Consider the following 22,924-nt stretch of genomic DNA (forward strand, 5'->3'; position numbering starts at 1 on the left):
TATTATTGTGAGTTCAAAGTGCAGTTTGATAAAATACGTATACTTATATGTATGCGTCGCTGGGATCTGTTCTTAATAACACTAAGAAGATAACCGAGCAAATGGGAGCTTTGGGAAAAGCCATTATATTCCAATATTTGGCAGTTTATGTGAAATTTCTCATGTGCCTTGTTCCGTAAGCTATACCTGTAATGACCGTAATCAAAAACAAACTAATAACATTTCGTAATCATTGATGTTCTTTAAGATATTCGCGGCAATTCTTGCACTATACCCTCGTGTTTTTTTGCGTATACATATATCATTGCAATGCTGCTCGATGGAAATTAAATAGTCATATTTTGTCACGTTTATGCGATTTATATGAAGATAAATTAGCAGTTTTACTTATCTTTATTAATAAAATAAAATCTTTTATTTACTGGCAATCTATGTCTAGTCGAAACAAATGACATTTGAGTTGGGGTGGCCGTGTATTAAATTTGTTTTACTTATTTACTCAAGAGCTCAGCTGATCATTACAAACAGGTGGATAAAGATTACTTTTACAAAAGTCGAACTCGCAAGAAAATGGCTTGCAATTTTATCAAGGCGACGATTGCTGAGATGGTGGAGAGAATATTTATGTAGATGAGTAATAGCTATAGGTGAGATCACATTGCCAAAGATGAATATTTGGCAACCTTTGTTTTCGTGAGAAGATATATAGTTTAATTTGATGGAAATGTAAATAAAATAAATAATTAAATTTTTTTATTTCAAGACCCATTATTGCAATGACTCGTACTAGAAGCCCCCAGCCGTCCCCCTTTTTACAGTGATTACAAGACTAAAAATTAAAATTCAACTAATTAATAAATAATACACTATAAAACCATTTAAAAATTATATAATGCGATGTTATATTGACATGTAGATATTTATATCATAAACACGTGTATGCACTCCTCTCTTGGAGAATCCACTGCGCAACAGCGCAAATATTTATAAATCTCATATTCATTTGAATTGAATTGAATAATCTACATATTCAATTTGTTCATGAAAGTTAGGGACTACATTTCAAAAAACCAAAGGTAAATGAATCAAGCGACATTAATTTTTCTATGGTCTATTCTGATTATGACTACTCGACTAGCTCCCATTGCGTCGCATGGCTCGTCTGCTACTCCGTTGTCGAATGAAAATTTCAATTTCAACGCCATAGCTGAACTAACTTTCCCTTACAGTATCATAACCTCAAAATAAGCGATTTACACGTTAGTTATTGACATTTCTAAATTTGGCTAATATAATCGATGAAATAAATGATAGTTTAAAAATAATATCATGAATTCCTAACATAATTCGTTGTTATTTATTTAATAGTAAGTTTTTTACCAGTTATACATAAATAATTCTACTTTATCATAATTTTACATTCATAACAAAACTGCTTGTAGATTTATCCCTTCATACACTAAAATGCAAGCTGTAAAATTAATTGGCAACAGTCCACTATTGGTAAATTATGGTTACTCATGCAGTTTTTTCAACATCAACTCTGTATTTGCACAAAGTCTACGATGGAGAAAGCCATTTTGGTTGCCCACAGCTAAAAGCAAAGTATTCAGAGTACCAAAAAGACCTCAAATACCTGAAGATGAGCTAAAGGAAATACGGAGGATTTACAACAATTATAGAACATGTATGAAGTCAATTAGGTAATTTTTTAACATTTCTATTTTTGTTTTCATGTTACATTTCAATAATTGATGTTGATGGAATAAAAATGCAAGTAACTTAAAAAATATTTTAGTCAATGATTCTAATAATAAATAAAACAATTACAAAAAAGTAATACGTATAGATTAAAAAATAAAATAAATTTACTGAATGCATACTTGTAGACTTCCGTTGTTATTGATATTATTGTTAAGAATTGAATTAATAAAACTTTAATTAATCTAGAAAAACTATTTTTTATTATTATATGTTTTCAGAAATTATTTTGCAGAGAGAGTTGCATCTAAAGAAGTTGCTCAAGATCCTGTACTCATTGAAAAAGTTGAAGCAGAAGACTTTGCTAAATGCTCAGAAATCAATGCTGCCTGGAATCAGGAGATTGCACTAATGCGAGAAGAACGTTTAAGAAAAGAAAAAGAAATAAGGGACCTTCAAATCCTTCAAGCTATTGAAAATAAGAAATTACGTGATGCTGAGATTATACAAAGTGTAGAAAAAAAAGTACGTCAGGCAAAAATCGAAGTAAAAACTTTCGTTACTCAAGACAATATTGATCAAGCCATTGAAGAAGCTTTGGATAATGTCACTGATTATTCTAAAGCTCTTGATATTGATGGCACATGGTACACTGAGAAGTCTGGTCTACCACCATCATTAATTCCAAAAATTGAACAAGTGCAGATTAATCACTGAGAAGCTTGGTGGATTTTTGTAAATAGCTTTTAATCACTGTTAGATTTTGATGGTTGTAAATTAAATAAAATTATGTTCTTTAGAATTTTGTTGATTTTACTATTTAATGCAAGTCAAATTTATTACTAGTCACATACTACATTTTTTCCTTCATAAATATACAGATTCATTTAATGCAACTAAAAAAAGTCAAACAAGTACGCCGTAGCCTTTGAGTAAGATTGTGACAATTCAAATTTGCAAGTTTGCTAATATTATCATGACTGTAATGCCAATATAAATTGCAGAGTAAAACAGTCTTCTGTATAGATTACATAATTACCATATTTTATGCTTTTATGAAGATTATAGAGGAAGATACAAGTGTAAAGGAATGAGGTTTTGTTTAATGTAGCTTAATAATAGTTATTTTATATTCGTGATTTTGAATTGTCATAGTCTTTTTATAATGACATATATAGTCGAAGAATCTTTGGTTTTATCATTTGAAAAATATAAAAAACATCAATTGGAAGAAATATCAATCTTGGCAGATTTGATCACTTGGGAGTCCATCTTTTCTATTTGGTGATATTTTCATGTAGGTAATCAGGTCTTCAGTGAGGCAGGTGTGTGAAATAAATGTCAAGTCCAGGTGTAATGTGGTACAAATTCGACTTTTTTGAAAAAAAGAAAACGCATACAAGAACAAGTTATATATTAAAGAATGTAAAACACAACCGCAAAAAGTTCTCTTATCTTTTTTGTTAAATTTTTATTTCCCATCTTCATTTCAATACGTTTATATATCTAGAAAAAAGAAAAAGAAAACACGATATCTAACATACAAATCAACAATGCGCTTCGCTTTGCTAAAAATTATACGAGAAATAAAAGAAAAGAGTTTATACACAAAAGAAAAAATAAGGAGCGAGAAAAATAATAATAATAATAATAATAATTATAATAATAATACACTATAATCGAATAGTATTTATAATGTGTGCGAACGTTCTAAATATATTTCTCAGTTCGAAGTCGTATGAATAATGAGCAGGGGAAAACATCGGCTATTCTATAGGCGTCTACTCTACAATATTGTAAAACTTACTGGTAAATTATCAATTATACTCGTGTTCTCTTGCTCTCATTTAGCATTCACAAATCATCATTCCCCTTTTCAGCTTAAAACGCAAAATATGCCTTACGCAATGTAGAATCTACCTACTAAAAGTACCTCGGGCGATGATTTTTTTGTTTGCTTATTATTAATCAGAAGGATGATTCTTCATGAAAAATAACCATACATAAATTATATCGATGCAGTGTGTCATAATTTTTTTTTGTTTTCTCTCTTCGCTGCCGAAAAAAATCAATCATCAACAATCGCAATCTATATATTTTTTTTGCTCTTTCAACAATCGGAAAACAGTTTCTCTTTTAGCTGCGCATACACGTGATAATAATTTATCCACAAGCATTTTTCATTTTCATTTTTTTTTCTTCGTGTGATACTCATACGATTCTATTGCACTTCAGTGGTAAAACAATTGCTACGCTCAACAATGACCAACCTACGAATGAAAAGAAAAGACATTTCTCTTTCTCTTTTTCTATATATATATATATATATATATATATATATATATATATATATATATATGCTCGTATATGATATATGCGTGTATAACTTCGTTTATCCCCTCATATATATAATATATATTTATATATACATATACATATATACATACATATATGTATATATATATTTGTATACTTGTATATGTTTAAAGATTTTAAGGTACGTCGTTATATAACTCGCTAATTAATTTTTTTCGCTCTCTCCGTTTCATACACAGGCGCATAGCATGAACGTTGTACTTGATTTCATTTGTCGAGCCGCATACGCTTCTCTCTTTCTCTCTTTCTCTCTCTCCTACATTTTCGGGCCATATAAATAATCGTCTATATACACCTGAACGTGTGCACACGCGGCAGTCAAAATTAATATAAGTCTATCGAATGCAAACAAAAAAAATAGATAAAGAAACGAAAAAGATTTGATTGTCAATGAAATAATGTTTGTGCGTGCCTCCCACGTGTCACACGCGTAATTTTATAGACTGCCTCGTAATGTCTATGTATTTATGTAAGCGATTACAAAATTGTGTGTATCGTACGGTTCTGTGTGTGCCAGGTCGCGCATGAAAAATACATGATTTATTATATCGTAAAAAATCTTACTATACTCTCCATTTGCTATTTTAATTAGTATTAAAAGATGGCACATACGTTTATTATTCATTTAATTTTTTTTTTCATATTGGAGTCTTTTGCCTCCGATCTCTGTCTGTATGCCACGCCTCTATTGTTTTTTGCTTCATTATTCATCATCATCATCTCTTGGGCAGTGAGTGATTATTTTTATTATAGTTATTATTTCTTTCAAACATAAAAAAGGCATTGGTACACACAGCTATTTATATATAATGCAGGCCGCGTATAATTGAGGTTCTACTATCGGCGATTTTTGCACTACATCGTCGTTTTTTATATATCATCACAGTGCCACTTGTTAGAAACTAAAAAATCATCACTTTGTCACGTTTACGTGTTTTATATGAAGGGAAATAATTAGCACTTTCATTCACTATTTTCAAATAATTTTACGAGAAGCTTGTATGATGACCAATTGGCATCGAAAAAAATCAAAAAAAAATCAAAATAAAACTTTTATTGGCTGGCGAACTAGATTGTCGGAGAAGAAACAATCACACGAAATTGCATATTAATTACATATAAGTTGTAGTGGCCGTGTATTATTAGGTATTTTCTGCTTACTATATTCTTACGGACTATGCTATATAGTACTTAGCAAAATAGATAAATATACGGATCGTTTTTGAAAAACAGACGAGTGATTTACTCGAGAGTTCAACTACTTATAATAAAAAAGTTTATAAAAATTGCTTTAACAGTAGTTGAGTGGTCGAGTAAACGACTGCTAACTGTATTTTACGATTCCAATGCTACAGTAAATTTATACTTGAAACATTTGTAATATGCACTTTCCCACGTAATGAATACACAATAATGATGCAATTTTTCACATTTTTTCATATCAGTATGAAACGTATATGTATAACTATATTGATAGTAAAACTCGAACAATGCTAATTACTGCGGCATAAACTACCCTCAATGCTTTAAAACTTAAACAAATCGGAGTACTGCCCATTATTGAAAAAAAAACTGAAAATCAGCATAATATAAATCGATAAACAGTTGTAAAACTTTTTAGTTGACGACTGGTTTCAACTACTTAATAGGCATCTATGCAAGTTTATGAATAATAAGTCCATTTACAGGTAATGCGATATATATGTATCTCCTTATGCTATGATTGCTTTTTTTGTAAGTATGTTCAACTAAGCCGAGGCGATAATAATTATGACTATTACTCGGGGAAAAAAGATTTGTTTCGCTACATAATTTGTTTCGATTTTTCGTCATTTGTCATTTCACCATATTGTTTTCCAAATAGGGTGTAATATGAATAATTCGTCTTAATAATAATATGTAATAATAAAAAAATGTTCGTTAAACAGTAAATATATAAGTATTCAACAAGTACTACATGATAAAGTAACATTGAAAAAAAAAACAATCGGAGGAGGAACAAACACATACCTAGTTTGACACAATTTGCACGAGAAAACAATAATATACTTAGTCAAGTATTAGGAAAAAAAGAAGTTGTTAGTTTGTTCCACCTCAAATAGAGAAAAAAAATTCTCACCTACAGCACGATTATAATGACCCCTGTCCTCATCCTCACACACAAAATTTTCAAGGAGGCCGACAATCGCATAACATTCAAATTCAACGTTTCATCAATTTGTTTTTCATTTATCATATAAATATTTTTTTCAACATTTTCTTTCTTTCAACAATCTTATATAAAAGTAAGTTTCATCTTACGTTGATTAACACTCTTAGCACCGAAAACTTGGGAAAATTAAATGCCAAATAGAATTATAATTTTTTCTTGATAAATCATAACGAGTTGCGAAAAGAGCACTAAATTTCTTTCTTTTTTTCTCTTTCTCTTTCGCACGATCGTCGACCTCCCCTTATTTCACGCCATTTGTGAGCATTTCCCTCCAAGTTTAATTAATGCGTGTAGAAAAAAGCTGCGCAGGTCAAGACCTTTTTTTACGTTGCCTAGTCGGTCTTAAAAGAAAAAAAAACAACTACATTATCCTTCACAATATAATTATTACAATGTACACCGCATTTTCTAGATAAAAAAAAGAAAACACACACACACACACTCGTTTGAGCTGCATACAACAACGATTAGCATGCCACTTTTTTTTTGTTTTGTCTTCTACTCAAGTATATCGTATGTATTCGCTTTTTTGTACGCACCATGCGACTTCTAATCACTGGATTCGTTTATATTTTCTGTTCTTCAAAATTTTTCGTTAATCTTCAGTTCAGTTGCATTAAACTGCCAGAGCATCTCTCTTCATACGGTTTTTTTCTTTCTTTTGGGTAGGCACATACTTTCGCTCGGTTCATCCCCATAAGAAAAAGGGAAAAATTGATAGAATAATACAGTGGTGCTTTTTTGTTTTAGCGAGCTGTTCAACACGGCTATTCTATCCCTCGTGGACCGTCAATTGGCATTGTATGCAAGACTTCGTCGAGGAGTTGTAAAGCTCTGTGTAGATGCACCTGGAAAAATAATAATCATAAATACTCTATTTTTTTAAAGAATATAAAATCATGTGTTACCTCGATCCAACATGGAGTTTCTTTGATGCTTGTTCGAGGATAATCAGGACCCCATCCTTTAACAAAACTTAAACGTAGGATACAGAGACGACGGAGATCATCAACACCAATACCGGCAGCTGCGCTAAGGCCTGAAAGCAAAAAAATGCGATTAAACGACATGAAATGACACAAATCACAATTCACTTAATTTTCAAATTTACTCTTAGTGATTGGCGCCCCATGCGTGAGATGTCCAGCGACAGCAGCAGCTTGCGCGGCAGCAGCGGCTTGCGCAGTTGCCGCCTGGCCACGCATCTGCTTATGACACTGTCGCAAATCAAACACCTTGATGTAAGCTGCCGGATAGATTTTATGAACTGCATCACCAGGCGCTCGACCGGCTTCTCTGTCAAGATAATACGACTGAACGAACACGCTGTGTTCACTCTGGCATCGCAACCACACGTCACCCTCGCCTCGTAAATCCAACACTACACCTTTACCTGAAGTCAAAGAAAACAATTATTAGTATTTTATCGTAGTTTACTTATGCACATAAACTCACCAATGTGAAGTCGAGCTCTCTCGCTCTGTTCGGTACGATGAACGTTGCTGAGAGCACCAAGGCAAAATCTGTTACCACCGCTAGGATCGACGTAACCGTCGATGGTAACGCTCCGACAACTGCTGCTGACTTTGAAAGTCTCGCCGACTTGTGTGTCCAGCTCGAAGTAGGCGACTGAACACCAGTATTCCGGCGCTGGTTGGCTCGACAGAAGACCACCAGTAACGCTACCTGCTACGTCACCTCCAGGATTACCCCCTGTTTTGAAAATTGCCGTTGACGTTCAATTATACGGGCTTATGCGCCATCTCTAGCTCTACTTACAATACGACGACGGGTGAAGATGCCGATGTTCCGGAGGCTGCATACTCTGGGTGTAAGTGAGCGTGTTACTGCCACTCCACTGCGGTGCACCGGTGTTGTATGGATTGGCGACCGTCGCCACGGTAAAACCATTCTGATGTTGCAGGTGCACAGGTGACACCGGCGAGCTTTGACTGCCACCGGCTGGAACGTCATTTATTCGTTAATCGCGTGATCGCGTCGGGACAGGTCAAAGTTTCGACATACGTAAAGTAGCAGCGAGGGCATCGACGGAATTCGGCGCGTGATTGAGATCCTGCGGCGGCGTTGTCGTGCTATAGAACGAGTCGGCAGTCTGGCCCGGTGAGGGATTTAGTATTTGACCACTACTGCTGCCGCTCGTCGAGTTCAACGGTTGCTGTTGATTGCCTACTTGTAATTTCGAGAACGCGATTAGCGCTACTTTTCACGGTCCAATTTCAAAGGCAGAAGCGAACAGATCGGTACATGATTTTTCAGAGTATGTTGAACTGAGTTTTTATTTTTAACCCTCTTACTCATTCGCAAACATTGTCGACTTTCGTACAAGCGTGCAAGATACTTTACAAAAAGAAGTAGAAAAACAACTACGTGTTCGCGCGCGCGCGAGAAAGAGAGAGAGAGAGAGAAAGCGAGAGCGAGAGAGAGAGTGAGCGAGAGAGAGAGAGAGACAGATAGACAAACAGAACAGAAGGAAGCTTGAAAATAAGAGAAAAAAACAAGCGGCATATGTATTACGTACAATGTTGTAAGGTTGTAGGGCCACGGGGGTGTTGGCCTTGGGGAATCCAACTCTGCCGGGGGCTACTGTCCTCGAGTTTGTTGCCAGTTTGTTGGCTGCTTGTACCGTTGAACATACCTTCGCCACCGTTTACTAATTCATACATACAAAGGCATATCTTTTTTTCTGTTGTTGTGTTTTCTTTTTCTTTTATTTCTTGTTTTTTTGAAAAATTGAGATACCGAGTGGTCGAACGATGCCTTCGATTGTTTGCTCAAGTGCGAGGCTGAGAATCTTTGTATTTTCGGGAGTGTGCGTACACGAGATAACGTTTCGTCATCAAACTCAAATGTACTTGATCATAGCCGTGGGGAAATTGCGTCTTTCGTGTACAAAAAGAAAAAAAAACTCGTCGATTCACCTTTTCATTTACGAGAGCTTGATTTTTGTGTAGTTACTTTGAAAAAACGATTGCGAATCTATTTTTATTTATTGTTGCTCGTGCGCTATACATAAAAAAATTACAAAGAATCAACGAATGCACGATTGAATAAAAATGAAATATGCTTTGGCGTTGCATAAATAAAAATACATTGAAAGCGATATATAAATAATGCAATCGTACATCAAATTCAACAGAAGGAATTCCAAAATAAGTAGGTGTAATAAAAGCTGTCAAAACTGCTCGTATATTTAAAAGAAAAACTCCCACAGCAAAAAGAAAACTATCCAAAAAATAAATTGAAAATGTACTCACCACTCGTAGGTTGTGGAAGTCCTGGTAAGAAGGGTTGTCCTTGATTGCTCTGTGGGGATTGCCCACTGGTTGGGCCATTGTTGGGTCCATTAGATTGTGGCGGTGGTTGTTGCGGCGGTTGAGTTGGATGATGCTGTACAGTTTGATTCATCTCGGCATCGACATCCATACTCGAGTTGCCAGGTGTACCGACACCAGGTGCTGGTCCAACGCTATATTCATCCTTGACGAGACGACCACCAGGACCAACTCCGACACCCGATTGCAACGTCAAACCCGACAGGTCTGTAAAGAACGGGTCTGCGGTCGTACGACAATGCCGGGACACGACAGTACAAAATATACGGTTACAGTTGCGACAACAAAGCCTTTACGCATACACAATGTCAAAATCATATTGAAGCGCAAATTTTTAATTGAATTTTCGATAATCCGTGTGCAAAGCACTTTCCACACGTCGTATCGAAAAATATAGTACGACACGTTTTTAGAAAAAAGTTTCTCGTCTCGTCTGCCTTTTCATCCATGCTTCGATCGGGCGAAAATGCCACCCGCACTTGTATCGTAATGTCCTATTTCGACTAGGGGTTCGAGCTTGCATTGTATTTTTGATTAACTGTAATTTGATTGTTATAGTAAGTTCCTCAAGATAAGCATTGGTATCATATTCAAAAGACAATGCGTTGAATTTATCGTGATAGCATCAAATATCATGTGATAAGCTTGATAATACCCGACCGCCATCGAAGAAAAGTGTACGAAACACGAGAAAAATTAGTAAGATATTTTGAAAGAATAAATGGCACGATCTCTGCAGAATATCAGAAAATTAGCATGATTTTACAGTAGTTAAATGTGACTAAAAGTATTGATTTGTTGGCAAATGTAATAAAGAAAAGGTTAATCTGTGGATTTCAATTTTAGATAATGAATTTTCTTTGAACAAATAATTGCTTCAAGCAAAATAAGCAGCTTTAATTACATCCTCATGCTCTTCCAAACCAATATAGTATTTATTTTAAAAATTCTTATCATATTAAACATATTTTTACAATATTTTAATCAATTGATATAAATAAAGTTAATATTACTTTCAATTTGAAAATAAAGAGAAAAGAAATGTAAACGAAATAAATTTTGAAAAAACATTGATATAAAAAACAAAATGACTTGAGATAAACATCAAATTAATACACTCAACAAATTTAGAACTATATAGTGCAACGTAATGCATTTATCGTATTCTGCCATAACTAATAATGCCATATATTATTTTTGCGCCAATATTGAAAAGCAATTGCAAAACAACAAACAAAAACTTACCAATTCCAGGAGAAACAACTCGTTCATAGTGATAGGGATTCACACAAACAGAGTCACATTTGAGATCAAATGCAAATTGGCAATATTTGACATGTTTCAGTTCATTTTTGTGTAGATCTGGCCACCTCCAGATCCTAGCATATATGACATGAGGAAAACCTTTGCGACCAGCAACTTGTAACCTGCCATCTAGTGTCCTTTGTATGGTTACACACTTGCTTGGATGTGCTCCATTTGTTGTTATAGCAGTGATTAAACTATCCAGTTCGTCTCTCTTTTCCTATGTAACATATAATTTTTAATCTACATGTTTTAATATGAGATGAATGATATATTATTGACAGATACCTTTAGCTTTTTTACTAGAGATTCAATAGCTCTTTTGCTAAAGCCTTCGCTCTCTCCACCTTGCCGATGACACATCAATGAGTGCACTATACTTAGACAAGCATCTGCGCTTGTTGGTGCATTAGTTTGTATACCAGGAATCTCTCTCACTATAAATAATAAAACAAATTTTTACATGATATTAAATCAATCAAATAATTATTATGCTATTTACACATTCTTATTCTCAATTGTCGCTCGCATTTTCTCAATGTTTCCACCAAAAACAACAATTGAATACAAATCTTATTCTCTTGAATGAAAGCAAATATTATTGAAAAAATAAAAGAAACAACAAACCATTTTCTCATTAACGTCAAATGACAATTGAAAATTTTGTAACTAAAATAAAACTATCATCTATATCATCAAAACTGTTCACTTGATCATATCAACTTATATACATCAAAAATGAAAAAAACAACACACATGACATGCACACACGCACGCACGCACTTACCTACACACGCACGCACGCACTTACCTACACACGCATGCAAACATAGTATGTTCCTCTCATGGCAACCCTAACCAAAGCTAAAGATTCGTACAAACATCTCATCATTCATTTAGATACCAAAACAAAAGCATCAAATTCGCAATACTAACCTTCCGTCGCAAACATCATAGCGAAAGTTCAAGAATCATTGAGAAAACGTGCATCAACAATCGTGGAAAAAAATGAAAGGTCGACGCACAGCATCCCAAAACAAAGCAGTCGAGAGAGAGAAAGAGAGAGAGAGTGAGGGACTCCCTCTATCTCTGTCTCGAGCGTACATACAGCATCAGCGCAAGTTAAGAGATCTCTGTATATATGAAAAATGTTACTCACGCTCCGGGTTAGGCGGCTGCATCGGGGGCGAGGGGTAGAGATGTGCTCCCCCGCCCGCGAGGCCGACCATCTCGGTGAAAGCCGTGGCGACTGCTCTAACAATTGTAAACTATATTCACTTGTTTTCACACGATTAAAAAATCCTCGTCTCGAGGTACTTCCTAGTGCGTCGCCTCCTCCGCCATAATGAGCGATGCTCTCTGTCGTACTCTCTTTCTTTTTCTCTCTTTCTCTCTCTCGCAATCTCTAGGAGTGCGCTTATGTACGCGTTGTCGAGAGTTGGGCGATATTATGATTGTCGCGCGTGCTGTTGCGGCACACAAGAGCTACGGAGAGGAGGCAATTGAGAGAGAGAGAGAGAAGACCCTCCTCCACGGTATCAGTGCAGGCACTAAAACATTACGGCTCCGCAAGCGAAACACTCGCACACTGGCGTACGACGATGCTGCCTGCAGTATAAGAGACGCACGGCTCTTAGACGCGTGTGCGTGAGGTAAACAATGGGTATTGTGACGGTTTTCTGACTGGTCACCCCGCTGATTTTCATAGTAGTACGAAAAATTTTCTTATCCACTCATCTCTTTTCTCGTTCACTTGTATATAATCTTTTGAACATAATCTTTTCTCTTTTACATACAAACGTCACTCGACGATTAATTAACTTAATTTACTTAATTTAAAAAAATTACTCCTTATTAACCGTCGGTGCCATTCCAAGAATAAAAACAGATTTTTTTCGATTATAGCGCCGAGCGTGATATGCCATACATGAGTGGTTAGAAGAGAGTTATGTTTCATATCCGTAGTCAAGCGAGTATTTACATAATATCATTGAGCTGTTCGATCATGTTCTCTCTCTCTCTCCCAGAGTTCAACGTGTGTGTATATATATATATATATATATATATAAGTATAAATACGTGCGCACGTTATTTGACGCGCGCGTGTTCAATGAATGAATTGATGCGAACGAGCGTGTTTTTTTTTACAATTGGCGGTCGAATAATGATATAATTGGTCTGTAAGTTCGAACGGTCATATCGTTTCAAGCTCGTCGAACCTGTTTTTATGTTTTTCACCTGAATACGGTACTGGATTCTGAGCCTTCGATGTCTCCCATTTTTTTCTTATTATGTTTTGTGCGGGTTCTTTCGTTTAGAATCAAGTAAAAATTCAAATTCAAAATCACAGTGTGCATGGTTTTGCATTTGATGCGACTCGACCTTGACCGTTTTCCCGACGTGATGGTATGGAATTGCGCTCCGTAAATCACCAATGAAGAGACTGCCGCGAATTCAAATATTTGCTCGTTCGACGTTCCACGTTGCGCGCGCAAGCTCCCGCGCGCGCGGGAATTTCAAAAGGCGATATTTCGCGAACGATCCAATTGGCTGTATTTACATATTAAATTGCTACGCGATTATTCCTCGGCTCAAGTAGATCATTAGGGAAGCAGCGTATCCACGAGCCAGCGGGAGAAAAAGTTCAGCGCGTCATGGTCTTTTCCCGCGTGGCGTCGAGACTCGGCGTGAAGTTGGCCGCGCTGCACGCGCAAATAACCTCGTGCTCCGACGGCAGGACGGAAATCACGCAGGGACTTTCCCCGTCGCGGCTATTTTCGCGCGCACAAAGCGCATCGCTCGTCGTCAGCCCTTACGAACACGTCACACCGCGGTTTCGCTTTCTTATCGATTCCAAAAAGAAAAATGCTATTAGCTTCAAGTAGTTTTCTTCGGGTGCGCTCGAGCTTGAGTAGTTTCGCGAGGGGGAGAACAGAGGATGCATCGCATACGTATATGCGGGGGGGGGGGATAAGATAAATGAGGGTACTCTGCTATATACTGATGATTCACTGATTTATTTGGATGTTGAGATTAGGGGATAGCCTTTGTAAAGTGGTACTCATCCAACAAGAAAGAACTCGACCATCGACTACAAGTTTAGAAAAATTATTTGCCGTCTACGGTTTCGTGCGTTCGGCGAACGTACGAGTGCAAAGTTACATGGAGTTCTCGCGAGAAACCATATAAAAAATGGATTTCATCTACAAATATATTTTAATGTGAAAGCTGCTTTTTCAGCTTTCTATTCAAAGGTCACCAGTTTTCTTTTTACACATAGGAGCAGAGTGAATTTAAAATTAACTTTTGACTCATTATAATTCCCCAGCACGAAACTATTATATATACGCATGTGCGCCACTTAAGTAAGATTCCGAATTGTTACAACGTACACGTACGCATATTCGTATTAGAAAGCGGTGTGAAAATCAAAGGTTCTTTCTGCTATGACATTTTTGAAAAACCGTGCTAGTCTATCGATCGAAATACAAAATTATGCTGGATAGAATATGCTTTCCATCAACGTGTTTCATAACTCCATACGTTACTCAAACAATTATTTGTGCATAACGCAGCAAATATTTTTTCTAATTAAAAATCTACTAATAATGTGGACGATTTGTTTTATTTAATAAATGCAGCGTCTTGCCAAATTGTTCCTAATCAATCAAGAATCCTCAAAATATAATGCGGTTAAACTTTCGATTTGTAAGAAAAATATAAATGCGATCAGAATTCCCGAAGTATTAAAGATTTGTCTTCTTTTTTACAACTTCGTAGTTTGTGGTCTACAATATAAAGAACTCTTAGGTGAAATATGAATAACAATAAACTGTTGAGACACGAGTATTTAGGGTGAAAACATATTTGAAAAATAATTGCCATCTAGCCATATGTTTTCGGTAATGATTAGCAGAAGGAATTCGTCTGCTTTCTTAAACCATTAGAAACATGAAAAATAAGAAACAAACAAAAAGTAATATAAATATGGAATTTTGTTATTTATCGAGATTATTTTATTAATGTCTATAGAACAATTCTAAGTTTATAAAGTTCTTAACAAGAAAGTTAAATTAAATAAATGTTCAAAGGAAAAAATGATTGTCCAGCGAAAGCTTGGAGATCGGTTTTCCAACAAATGTAGTTGACAATTGATGCGACGACCTTGGTTTTAAACTCGGCAAATTTAACGAGATGAAGTAATGATTGAATTCAATAAGGTATAATTATATCATTGCTCGTGTACGAGTTTACACATCGGTGCGTCAATAACAAATCATTATTTTGGCACCTGAAATAAACTGATAATGAATATTGCTAATGAATGACACGACCCTTAATAAACGCAATTAACCGAAACCACTGCGTGTGATGAAGCAATTTTTCACGATCCATCGAATATTTTTGAATGAAAGCTTGTCGATGATAAATTATATGTTTACAACTGCTTCTTGGCTTTCGGGAGCAACATAGTTTGGTGATCTTGACGTGAGAGAATTCGTATCTCTCACCAAGTGAATCTTACATCAAAAGATTTATTAAACGCGACAGTTTTATGTAATTTTTTGATGCCGATTGAAGTGAAATTTCCAGCTAAATTATAGCTAAAAAATATGCGAAAATGCAAATAATTGAACAGAGAGGCGGAGGTGTGCACGCCGCCGCAAGATGTCACTCTTTATCACGCATGCACACACGCATGTATCGTGGTGCTGCGAGCTCTTTGGACCGTATGGGATTCGCTCGTTCTCGAGCCGGAGCCAATAAATATATATATAGACATATAGCTCGTTGGTTTGATCCGGCGCTGCTGGCTCGCTCGTCTCGTCCGTTGCGCCTGCCGAGGACTGACCTGACGACCCATAACCGCCTTGGCGTGGCCTGGCCCTACAGAGCTTCTCTCGTGTGGGCCGTGCGACTGTGGAGACGACTGGCCACGCAATCTCATCGTCATCATCATTATCAACCATTGTCTCTATTAGCACAGCCACAACAATCTGACCAACAAACATCAGTAATAAAACGCAGGTGATACAATTGTCGATTGTGCCACTGCTGTTGGTAGAAAGAAAGAGAGAGAAAAAGAGAAAGAGACAGAGTGGTAGTATTAGTGCCTCGCCGCCGCCACCACCGCCACCGCCGCCGCCGTAGCCGGCTGCCATCTTGGAGCGAGCACCGCCGACGTCGAGGCCGTCAACAGCCGGCCAACGTTCACCAACATTCGAGTTCGGAATGCGTTAGGTGAGTGTATAAATCGCGGAATCATCGTGGCCATTACACGTAAAACAGAACTCGTGGAAGACATAGTACAGACAGATGCCGCAACCGATATTAATGGCTTACGTGAACGCCCGCGCGTGTGCCGAACAAAACCTTTTTTTTTGTATTGCGCTCTCGTACTCGCTTTTGGCTACCGTGTAGACACACGCATATACATGCTCTGTTTTACCGACCATGTGGCCCGCAATTTTCCACGCGATTTTCTCGAACTCATTATTGTTGCATGAGCATGTCGATACTTAACTTGCAGCCTTATACACGTAAACACTCCGCTGGCACGTGCAAATTTGTCCCAAGCGATGCTCGTCGCGAGCTCCAATACCATTTTACAGTCGACAAGTTGAGGTTAGGTTCATACACTCCTTTTCAACCGGAGTTTCGGAGCGTTTGCATAGTAGGCGAAGACGCGACGAGAGCTCGTCACATTTATGAGTCTTTCTGCCACATTGAGTCAACCAGGAAACTTTTAACGTCTCAATTGATCGTTTATTCGCTCTCTCCGAGTGCTCGCGAGATATTCTCTGCGTGTGTGGCAAGCTCAGTTTGTGCAAAGGTACATTTATTATCTTGTTGCTCCTTGAGTGTCTAGGGGGACTTCTTGATTAAAGGATTCTTCATTGCAGCTTCATTGATTAGCTTCTGAAAATGTGGTTTGCTTACACTTGTTTGTAGTATTGATGTTTCTACATTGGACAACTTTAAGTATCTCATGGAAGCCAAGCTTTCAATTACTTTGTATTTGTTAATAACTTTGCTCCAATGATACTCATCAGTCTAATCCTTTCAATGGATTTATTGTGTGTTAACCTAGTATCTTAGTATCTGTCAATTTAGACCAATCAATCATTTGCCATCAAAGTTATTGTAATAACACTCTGTTCTTTACCCATTTTCTGAAATAACAATCTCCTAATCTATAAAAACCCTTTCTTTGTGCATGTGCGACTAGTCATTGTCATTTACAGGCAGATAGTTATTTGAACAAATCCACTATTAAGAGATAAACCAGAGATATCTATGAGAATTACTTTTTTGCGATGTAACTCATCTGCAAGCTGTTTGATCATACAAGCGTGTTCTTTCACCATCATAATTGTACAAAACTGAGGCTGGCTGGATTTGGACAATTATTCACTCTCTTGGGATGGTAATCTCAACAAATATGATCAAATTTGCTATTTCATTGAAATAAATACTGGCTGCATGTTGTTTTAATAAAAAAGTTATTCTAAATATTTACTCTTGTATTCATTATGTCAAGTGAAAACAAACTTTTTGCTATGTGTTTATTCATGAATCATGATTTATGAAATATTTTTACTAGTTAGGCTGATTTGTTTGAATAATGAATAGGCATGTTTGCAATTTCTAATGATTCATATTTAAAATTTCATGTGTCTAAATCTATATTATCTTGTGTATTATCAATAGGTTTGCTGCTCCACTCGTATGTGGGTAGCTGGGTGAAAGGGAGGAACACTGGTATCAGCTGGCGTACATTTTCAGAAGGAAAATTGGTTGAGAACAGTGTAACAACGGATTACAGCAGTGAAACCAACACCCAGTGTTTGGGTAATATGGCGCTTCCAAGTAGAGCACGAGTATATGCAGAAGTTAACTTACACAAACCTAGGGAATACTGGGATTATGAAGCTTATGTAGTTAATTGGGGGTAAGTCTTGTGATTGACTTTGTTCTTAATAGTTTATTCGATATAAATTTTAATATTTTGTTATACAGTCAACAGGATGATTACCAATTAGTAAGAAAGTTGGGTCGTGGTAAATATAGTGAAGTATTCGAGGCTATCAATATCACAAATAATGAAAAGTGTGTGGTTAAAATATTAAAGGTATAAATATTGATTTTGACCTAAAACTAACTGAAGGAAATGATTGAAATATCTAAAAATAACAAAAACTAATTAATGGACAATTGCAGCCCGTCAAAAAGAAGAAGATCAAACGTGAAATCAAGATCCTGGAAAATCTTAGGGGAGGGACCAACATAATAACACTCCAAGCTGTTGTCAAGGATCCAGTATCCAGGACACCAGCGCTTATATTTGAACATGTCAACAACATAGACTTTAAGCAGCTATATCAGACTCTGACAGACTATGACATAAGATACTACCTCTATGAGTTGTTGAAGGTAACACCTACTTGCATTTCTTTTATGCATTGTACATTTATTATATCAATGATTTATACTCCATGAATAATTTCTTTTTGCAGGCACTGGAATATTGCCACAGCATGGGTATTATGCACAGAGATGTAAAGCCGCACAACGTGATGATCGATCATGAGAATAGAAAGTTGCGGCTAATCGATTGGGGTCTGGCGGAGTTCTATCATCCAGGCCAGGAATACAACGTACGCGTTGCATCGCGTTACTTCAAAGGACCAGAACTTCTTGTGGATTATCAGGTATATTTTATTACTGCATGACCATTAATGTAAAGTCTAAAAATGTTTCGAGATGCTAATGAATTTTATTGTCTGTTTTTAGATGTACGACTATTCGCTGGATATGTGGTCGCTGGGCTGTATGCTGGCGAGCATGATATTCAGGAAAGAGCCGTTCTTTCACGGCCACGATAATTATGATCAGTTGGTTAGGATCGCCAAGGTACTTGGTACCGAAGAGTTGTTCGAGTATCTCGACAAATATCACATTGAGCTCGATCCACGTTTCAACGATATCCTTGGCAGACACTCGCGTAAGCGTTGGGAACGCTTCGTACACGCCGACAACCAGCACCTCGTCTCACCCGAGAGTTTAGACTTCCTTGATAAACTGCTGCGCTATGATCATTATGAGCGACTTACTGCACGCGAAGCCATGGATCATCCATATTTTTGTAAGTTTTCTATACTTTCTTTTTATTTATGGAATTTTTTGCAAGCTTTTTTATTTTTGGATGAACTAGGTTGGGTGATTGAGACTAGCTTGAACTGTTCTTTCAAAACAATGTTGATTCATTGAGATGATCTTTTTCATCGGTGATTCTAATTTTAGTAATAGTATGAGTCATCCGTATATCATCTGTATTTATTTTTTAACGTAGATAAATTGCAAGACATTTTGTACCGTGTTTGCAATTTACCATGAAACTAATCTTACATAATAATTATACTTTCTAGAAAATAGAAAAATTTTGTATCGCAAAATAAATAGGGCTTTGAATCATATAAACCATTAAAAAAGCAATGCTTGATTATTTGTTAGTCAAGTAACAGCTGTTTACGATGATTTATTAATTTTCAGATCCGATTGTAAAGGAACAAGGCCGAATGGCCATGGTGTCGTCATCGCCTACTCCCATGACAGGTTCATTGCCTGTAGGTGAGTAGCGGCCCAGGTAATGTCCATCATCTTAACTTGCTTCTACCTTAAAACAAAACAAAAAAAATCACAAAAAAGATATAAAAAAAGTAATACACCTGGAAAAAAACAACTACATATTAACGGCTTCAGTAACTTACATGCTTTGGCATATGCATGAAAATAAATGGAAAAGTTGCATATGTAAAACATTTTTTAGAGTATGTAAAGTGAAAGAATTTAGATACGCCACAAAGATGCCTTACTCTTTTCTAATTTTTAAAAATGCTTTGTTTTACATTTTTATTTGTCTTTATTATGAAATTGTTGAAAGAAAAGAAGTAAGAGCAATTTTGTAGAAAGAAAAGAGTGACAAGAGAAATTGTATTACAAAAGCAATCATTAGTCTAAATGCCAGTAATTAAACTAAAAAACAGTTTTAGCTTGAAAATCCAAGTAATTTATAATTTTTGAACAAATTTTATATGATGATATTATAGTGAAACTCACAAAGTAATACATTATCGATAGCTTAAGTTGATCAAATTAATTTATTTGTGAAGTCAACTCAAGGCAGTCATGTTTTTTTAGGTATATGAGAAATGTTAAAGAAGCGCCTGAAAGAAATGAAGCTGATGTGCATTGACGCTATTTATTTGATAGCAATTGAGTATTTTTTTTCTTTGGACTTTGTAAGAGTCGTTGAAAAAGGAAAAACAAATTACTAAACAAAGTTAAATATTTTGGTGGTTATTTTTTTACTAATGTTTTATTCGCATAGCCCTTCTTTCTTACATACAACATTCTTATGTGTTCTCGCCGCCGACCATCTTTTTTTCCATGTGATGTACAATTAAATAATTAATTTTCGAATTGGTGTACGCCTGATTTTCATTGTTAGTATATATACGCATTAGTTAGGGTAACAATTTGTAATGTCAGTCAAATGACAACAAATGTCGTTACATGTACATAAAATTTTTAAAAACTTTATTAAATTTTAATGTTTTGAAAAGTTTCATTCGAATACAAATAATAATGGTTAACAATAATGACGACAATGATTGTAATGGAACGTAACGAGCTTGTTTTAATAGCTTGGTTAATAATTTTGAAAGACAGAGTTTACATTGTTTAAATACATCCTGTAATGGCAATTTCTTAATGTTGAATTTAGTAAAGTTTTTAAACAGTCATTTGAGAGCTGTAACACGAATAAAACAGTTATTTTATTTCCGAGGAAAAGAACGAAAAGTAATTAAAAAATTCAGTTTTTGATTGTAAAAATAAATTGTAGTCTGATCAATGATTGATGTAACACACGATCTTTAATAATACTTGATTTTATAACATAACTCTTCTATTTCATACCCTTACCTCTGCTTCACCAACGTCACTTTTTACGTATATACCTGCAACGCTCGGATCAGCAAAAAGTATACCTTCAGCTTGATTGTATTTGCTAGTTCGCTTAAAACTTACCTTTGAACTATTTTCTTCAACATTGTGTACTGCTTCTCATTAAAAAAATAATAAAACTGCACTTAAGCAGTACTCAAAAGTTTGATGTATGCATAAAGATTTTTTTTGTTTTGAAAAGTCGAATTACGAAATTTATTAGTGAATATCTTGAATTTCTTCTTGAAAAACTAAAGTACCTGTGATTTTGAAATATTTGCTGATTATATAAAAATTTTCATTCCGTCGATGTGGCGCAGTCAATGCGTTTTTTAGTCAAGGTAGGTCATTGAATCTTTTATTTGTTTGTTATTTTGTAAATTAAAATATACCTGCGGTTTGTCGTACGACCATCGAATAATTTTAGAGAAAAAAGGAAATCTTTGAAAGTCACAGGTGCGTAGTGCTTTTTTACTATTGAATAACAAAAGCAAATGACTGGCTGCTTGTTGTTTTCTCGTCGACTTGTATTCTATCCTGAGATTTACGTAATGTAAAGTTGGTAATCAATATTTTCAATGACTAAGATCATTTCCTTTCGAGCAAAATTTTGCCTAGAATTCTCGTTACAAGTAATGTTGTATAGGCCGTTGAAAAGTAACCCAATTAAAAAGTTAAATGCCGATTATAAAGAAATGGTCTCTACGGAAAACCAAATAAAGAGAACAAAAAGAAAAATAAAACGCTCGATGCTTTTTTTCAACAGATGATCGTGGCATGCTGGCAATAAGTTCAGTGATATTGGACGTGGAGCAGCCGGAGGAACGCGAGCTTGACCAGCGACTGTAACAATAATGTGTATAATTAAGTGTAAACCGCGAGTCGTATATAGAGGGTCAGACGACAATGATGACACACACCTGCTACATCTACGAGCGAAGGACCTATGAAAGTGTATAGGAGTTGGAGCGGCTGATGAGATTTGCATTCATACGTACTATACACAATTTATACACAAAAACAAAACATAACACACTTCATACACATCCGTACGATAGTTTAACCCTTCTCTCTTTCTCTCTCTCTCTCTCTCCCTCTCTTCTTTCTTCAGTTTATATTATATAGTTATATTTAATAAATAATGAAAAGATAAACGAGGATGGGCAGCACCGTGCTGCGAATTCAAAGAAACAAAAAATTGCCGAATGTTCATTTATGTCTGATACAATGATAGCTAAATAAACTGTTTGTTATAGCCAACTTTGGATTTTGTTGTTTTAGAAGATATATACCTCTCGCTGATTTTGTTTTATTCTGGCATCTGTGTTGTGCGTCTGGATTGATTTGAGTGTACGGATGAAATCAAGATGTAAGATTTATAAAATATTAATGAAAGAAAATATCCATCTATAACATATATATAGTTCGATAACTATATAACTTTTTATTACCTGTCATTGATAATTGTTTTTATTTTTCATAGAATTACTAAGCTATTAAAATAAATTATGGATTTATTTTAATAGCGTTATTCTTTAAAAATAGTTGGATTTGATAATAATTACATTTTGAGTTATTCATGCAAGTGTTATAATGAGGATCTTTTTGTCGTTTGAGAGCGATATTGTTCCATAGACGTTAAGCGTGAGAGAGTTTAAAATCAAGAATGAAACAACGAAAATAAATAAATTATCATGTAAAAGATCATATTGCTTGATAAAACAAATACCCAATCATTATTGGATTATAATTATAATAAATTTGTCAAATATTTTCTGTTGTACTCTCAATATTTGTTATTCATATACGAAGACGTGCGTCTGTTAGCTGTAACTTACAAAGCCTAGTAAACAGAGTAATAATTATGTAAATAGTGCAAAGGTGTTTACTCCTAATACAACCAATTTATAGAATTTGATATCAATATCAATTAATAGACTCGGTGGTATACATTCCAATATATAATTCC

At 35.5% G+C, this 22,924-nt stretch overlaps 3 protein-coding genes across 8 annotated transcripts; 2 read left to right on the forward strand and 1 right to left on the reverse strand.

Moving 5' to 3' along the window:
- Nucleotides 1–1,117: 1,117 nt before the first annotated feature.
- Nucleotides 1,118–2,495, forward strand: LOC131673341 (small ribosomal subunit protein mS26). The gene is made up of 3 exons (XM_058951261.1): nucleotides 1,118–1,367; nucleotides 1,443–1,703; nucleotides 1,983–2,495. The coding sequence occupies exons 2-3, from the start codon at nucleotides 1,465–1,467 to the stop codon at nucleotides 2,416–2,418; spliced, it is 675 nt and encodes a 224-aa protein (XP_058807244.1). The 5' UTR covers nucleotides 1,118–1,367; nucleotides 1,443–1,464; the 3' UTR covers nucleotides 2,419–2,495.
- Nucleotides 2,496–4,067: 1,572 nt separating this feature from the next.
- On the reverse strand, nucleotides 4,068–12,517 carry LOC131673361 (mothers against decapentaplegic homolog 4). Of its 2 annotated transcripts, none has more exons than XM_058951284.1 (11): nucleotides 12,107–12,517; nucleotides 11,236–11,384; nucleotides 10,888–11,167; nucleotides 9,565–9,849; nucleotides 8,829–8,960; nucleotides 8,315–8,479; nucleotides 8,069–8,251; nucleotides 7,745–8,002; nucleotides 7,401–7,682; nucleotides 7,198–7,328; nucleotides 4,068–7,137 (listed from the first exon to the last, which is right to left on the reverse strand). In XM_058951284.1, exons 1-11 carry the CDS (start codon nucleotides 12,174–12,176, stop codon nucleotides 7,057–7,059), a joined length of 2,016 nt encoding a protein of 671 aa, XP_058807267.1. In that variant the 5' UTR covers nucleotides 12,177–12,517; the 3' UTR covers nucleotides 4,068–7,056. The 2 variants fall into 2 exon arrangements, with proteins under 2 accessions (XP_058807267.1, XP_058807266.1); XM_058951283.1 differs by having other exon boundaries at nucleotides 9,565–9,864.
- Nucleotides 12,518–15,667: 3,150 nt separating this feature from the next.
- On the forward strand, nucleotides 15,668–22,280 carry LOC131673300 (casein kinase II subunit alpha). 5 transcript variants are annotated; one of them, XM_058951197.1, is made up of 9 exons: nucleotides 16,600–16,780; nucleotides 17,193–17,374; nucleotides 17,659–17,899; nucleotides 17,968–18,079; nucleotides 18,169–18,381; nucleotides 18,465–18,659; nucleotides 18,742–19,093; nucleotides 19,501–19,578; nucleotides 21,722–22,280. In XM_058951197.1, the coding sequence occupies exons 3-9, from the start codon at nucleotides 17,805–17,807 to the stop codon at nucleotides 21,802–21,804; spliced, it is 1,128 nt and encodes a 375-aa protein (XP_058807180.1). In that variant the 5' UTR covers nucleotides 16,600–16,780; nucleotides 17,193–17,374; nucleotides 17,659–17,804; the 3' UTR covers nucleotides 21,805–22,280. The 5 variants fall into 5 exon arrangements, with proteins under 5 accessions (XP_058807179.1, XP_058807183.1, XP_058807182.1 ...); XM_058951196.1 differs by lacking the exons at nucleotides 16,600–16,780; nucleotides 17,193–17,374 and adding an exon at nucleotides 15,668–16,188; XM_058951200.1 differs by lacking the exons at nucleotides 16,600–16,780; nucleotides 17,193–17,374; nucleotides 21,722–22,280 and adding exons at nucleotides 15,669–16,188; nucleotides 20,149–21,006.
- The last annotated feature ends 644 nt before the right edge of the window (nucleotides 22,281–22,924 follow it).

The sequence above is a fragment of the Phymastichus coffea genome, unplaced genomic scaffold, assembly GCF_024137745.1.
Source record: "Phymastichus coffea isolate CEN01 unplaced genomic scaffold, Cenicafe_Pcof_1.1 PCOF00172, whole genome shotgun sequence".
NCBI classification, from domain to species: domain Eukaryota; kingdom Metazoa; phylum Arthropoda; class Insecta; order Hymenoptera; family Eulophidae; genus Phymastichus; species Phymastichus coffea.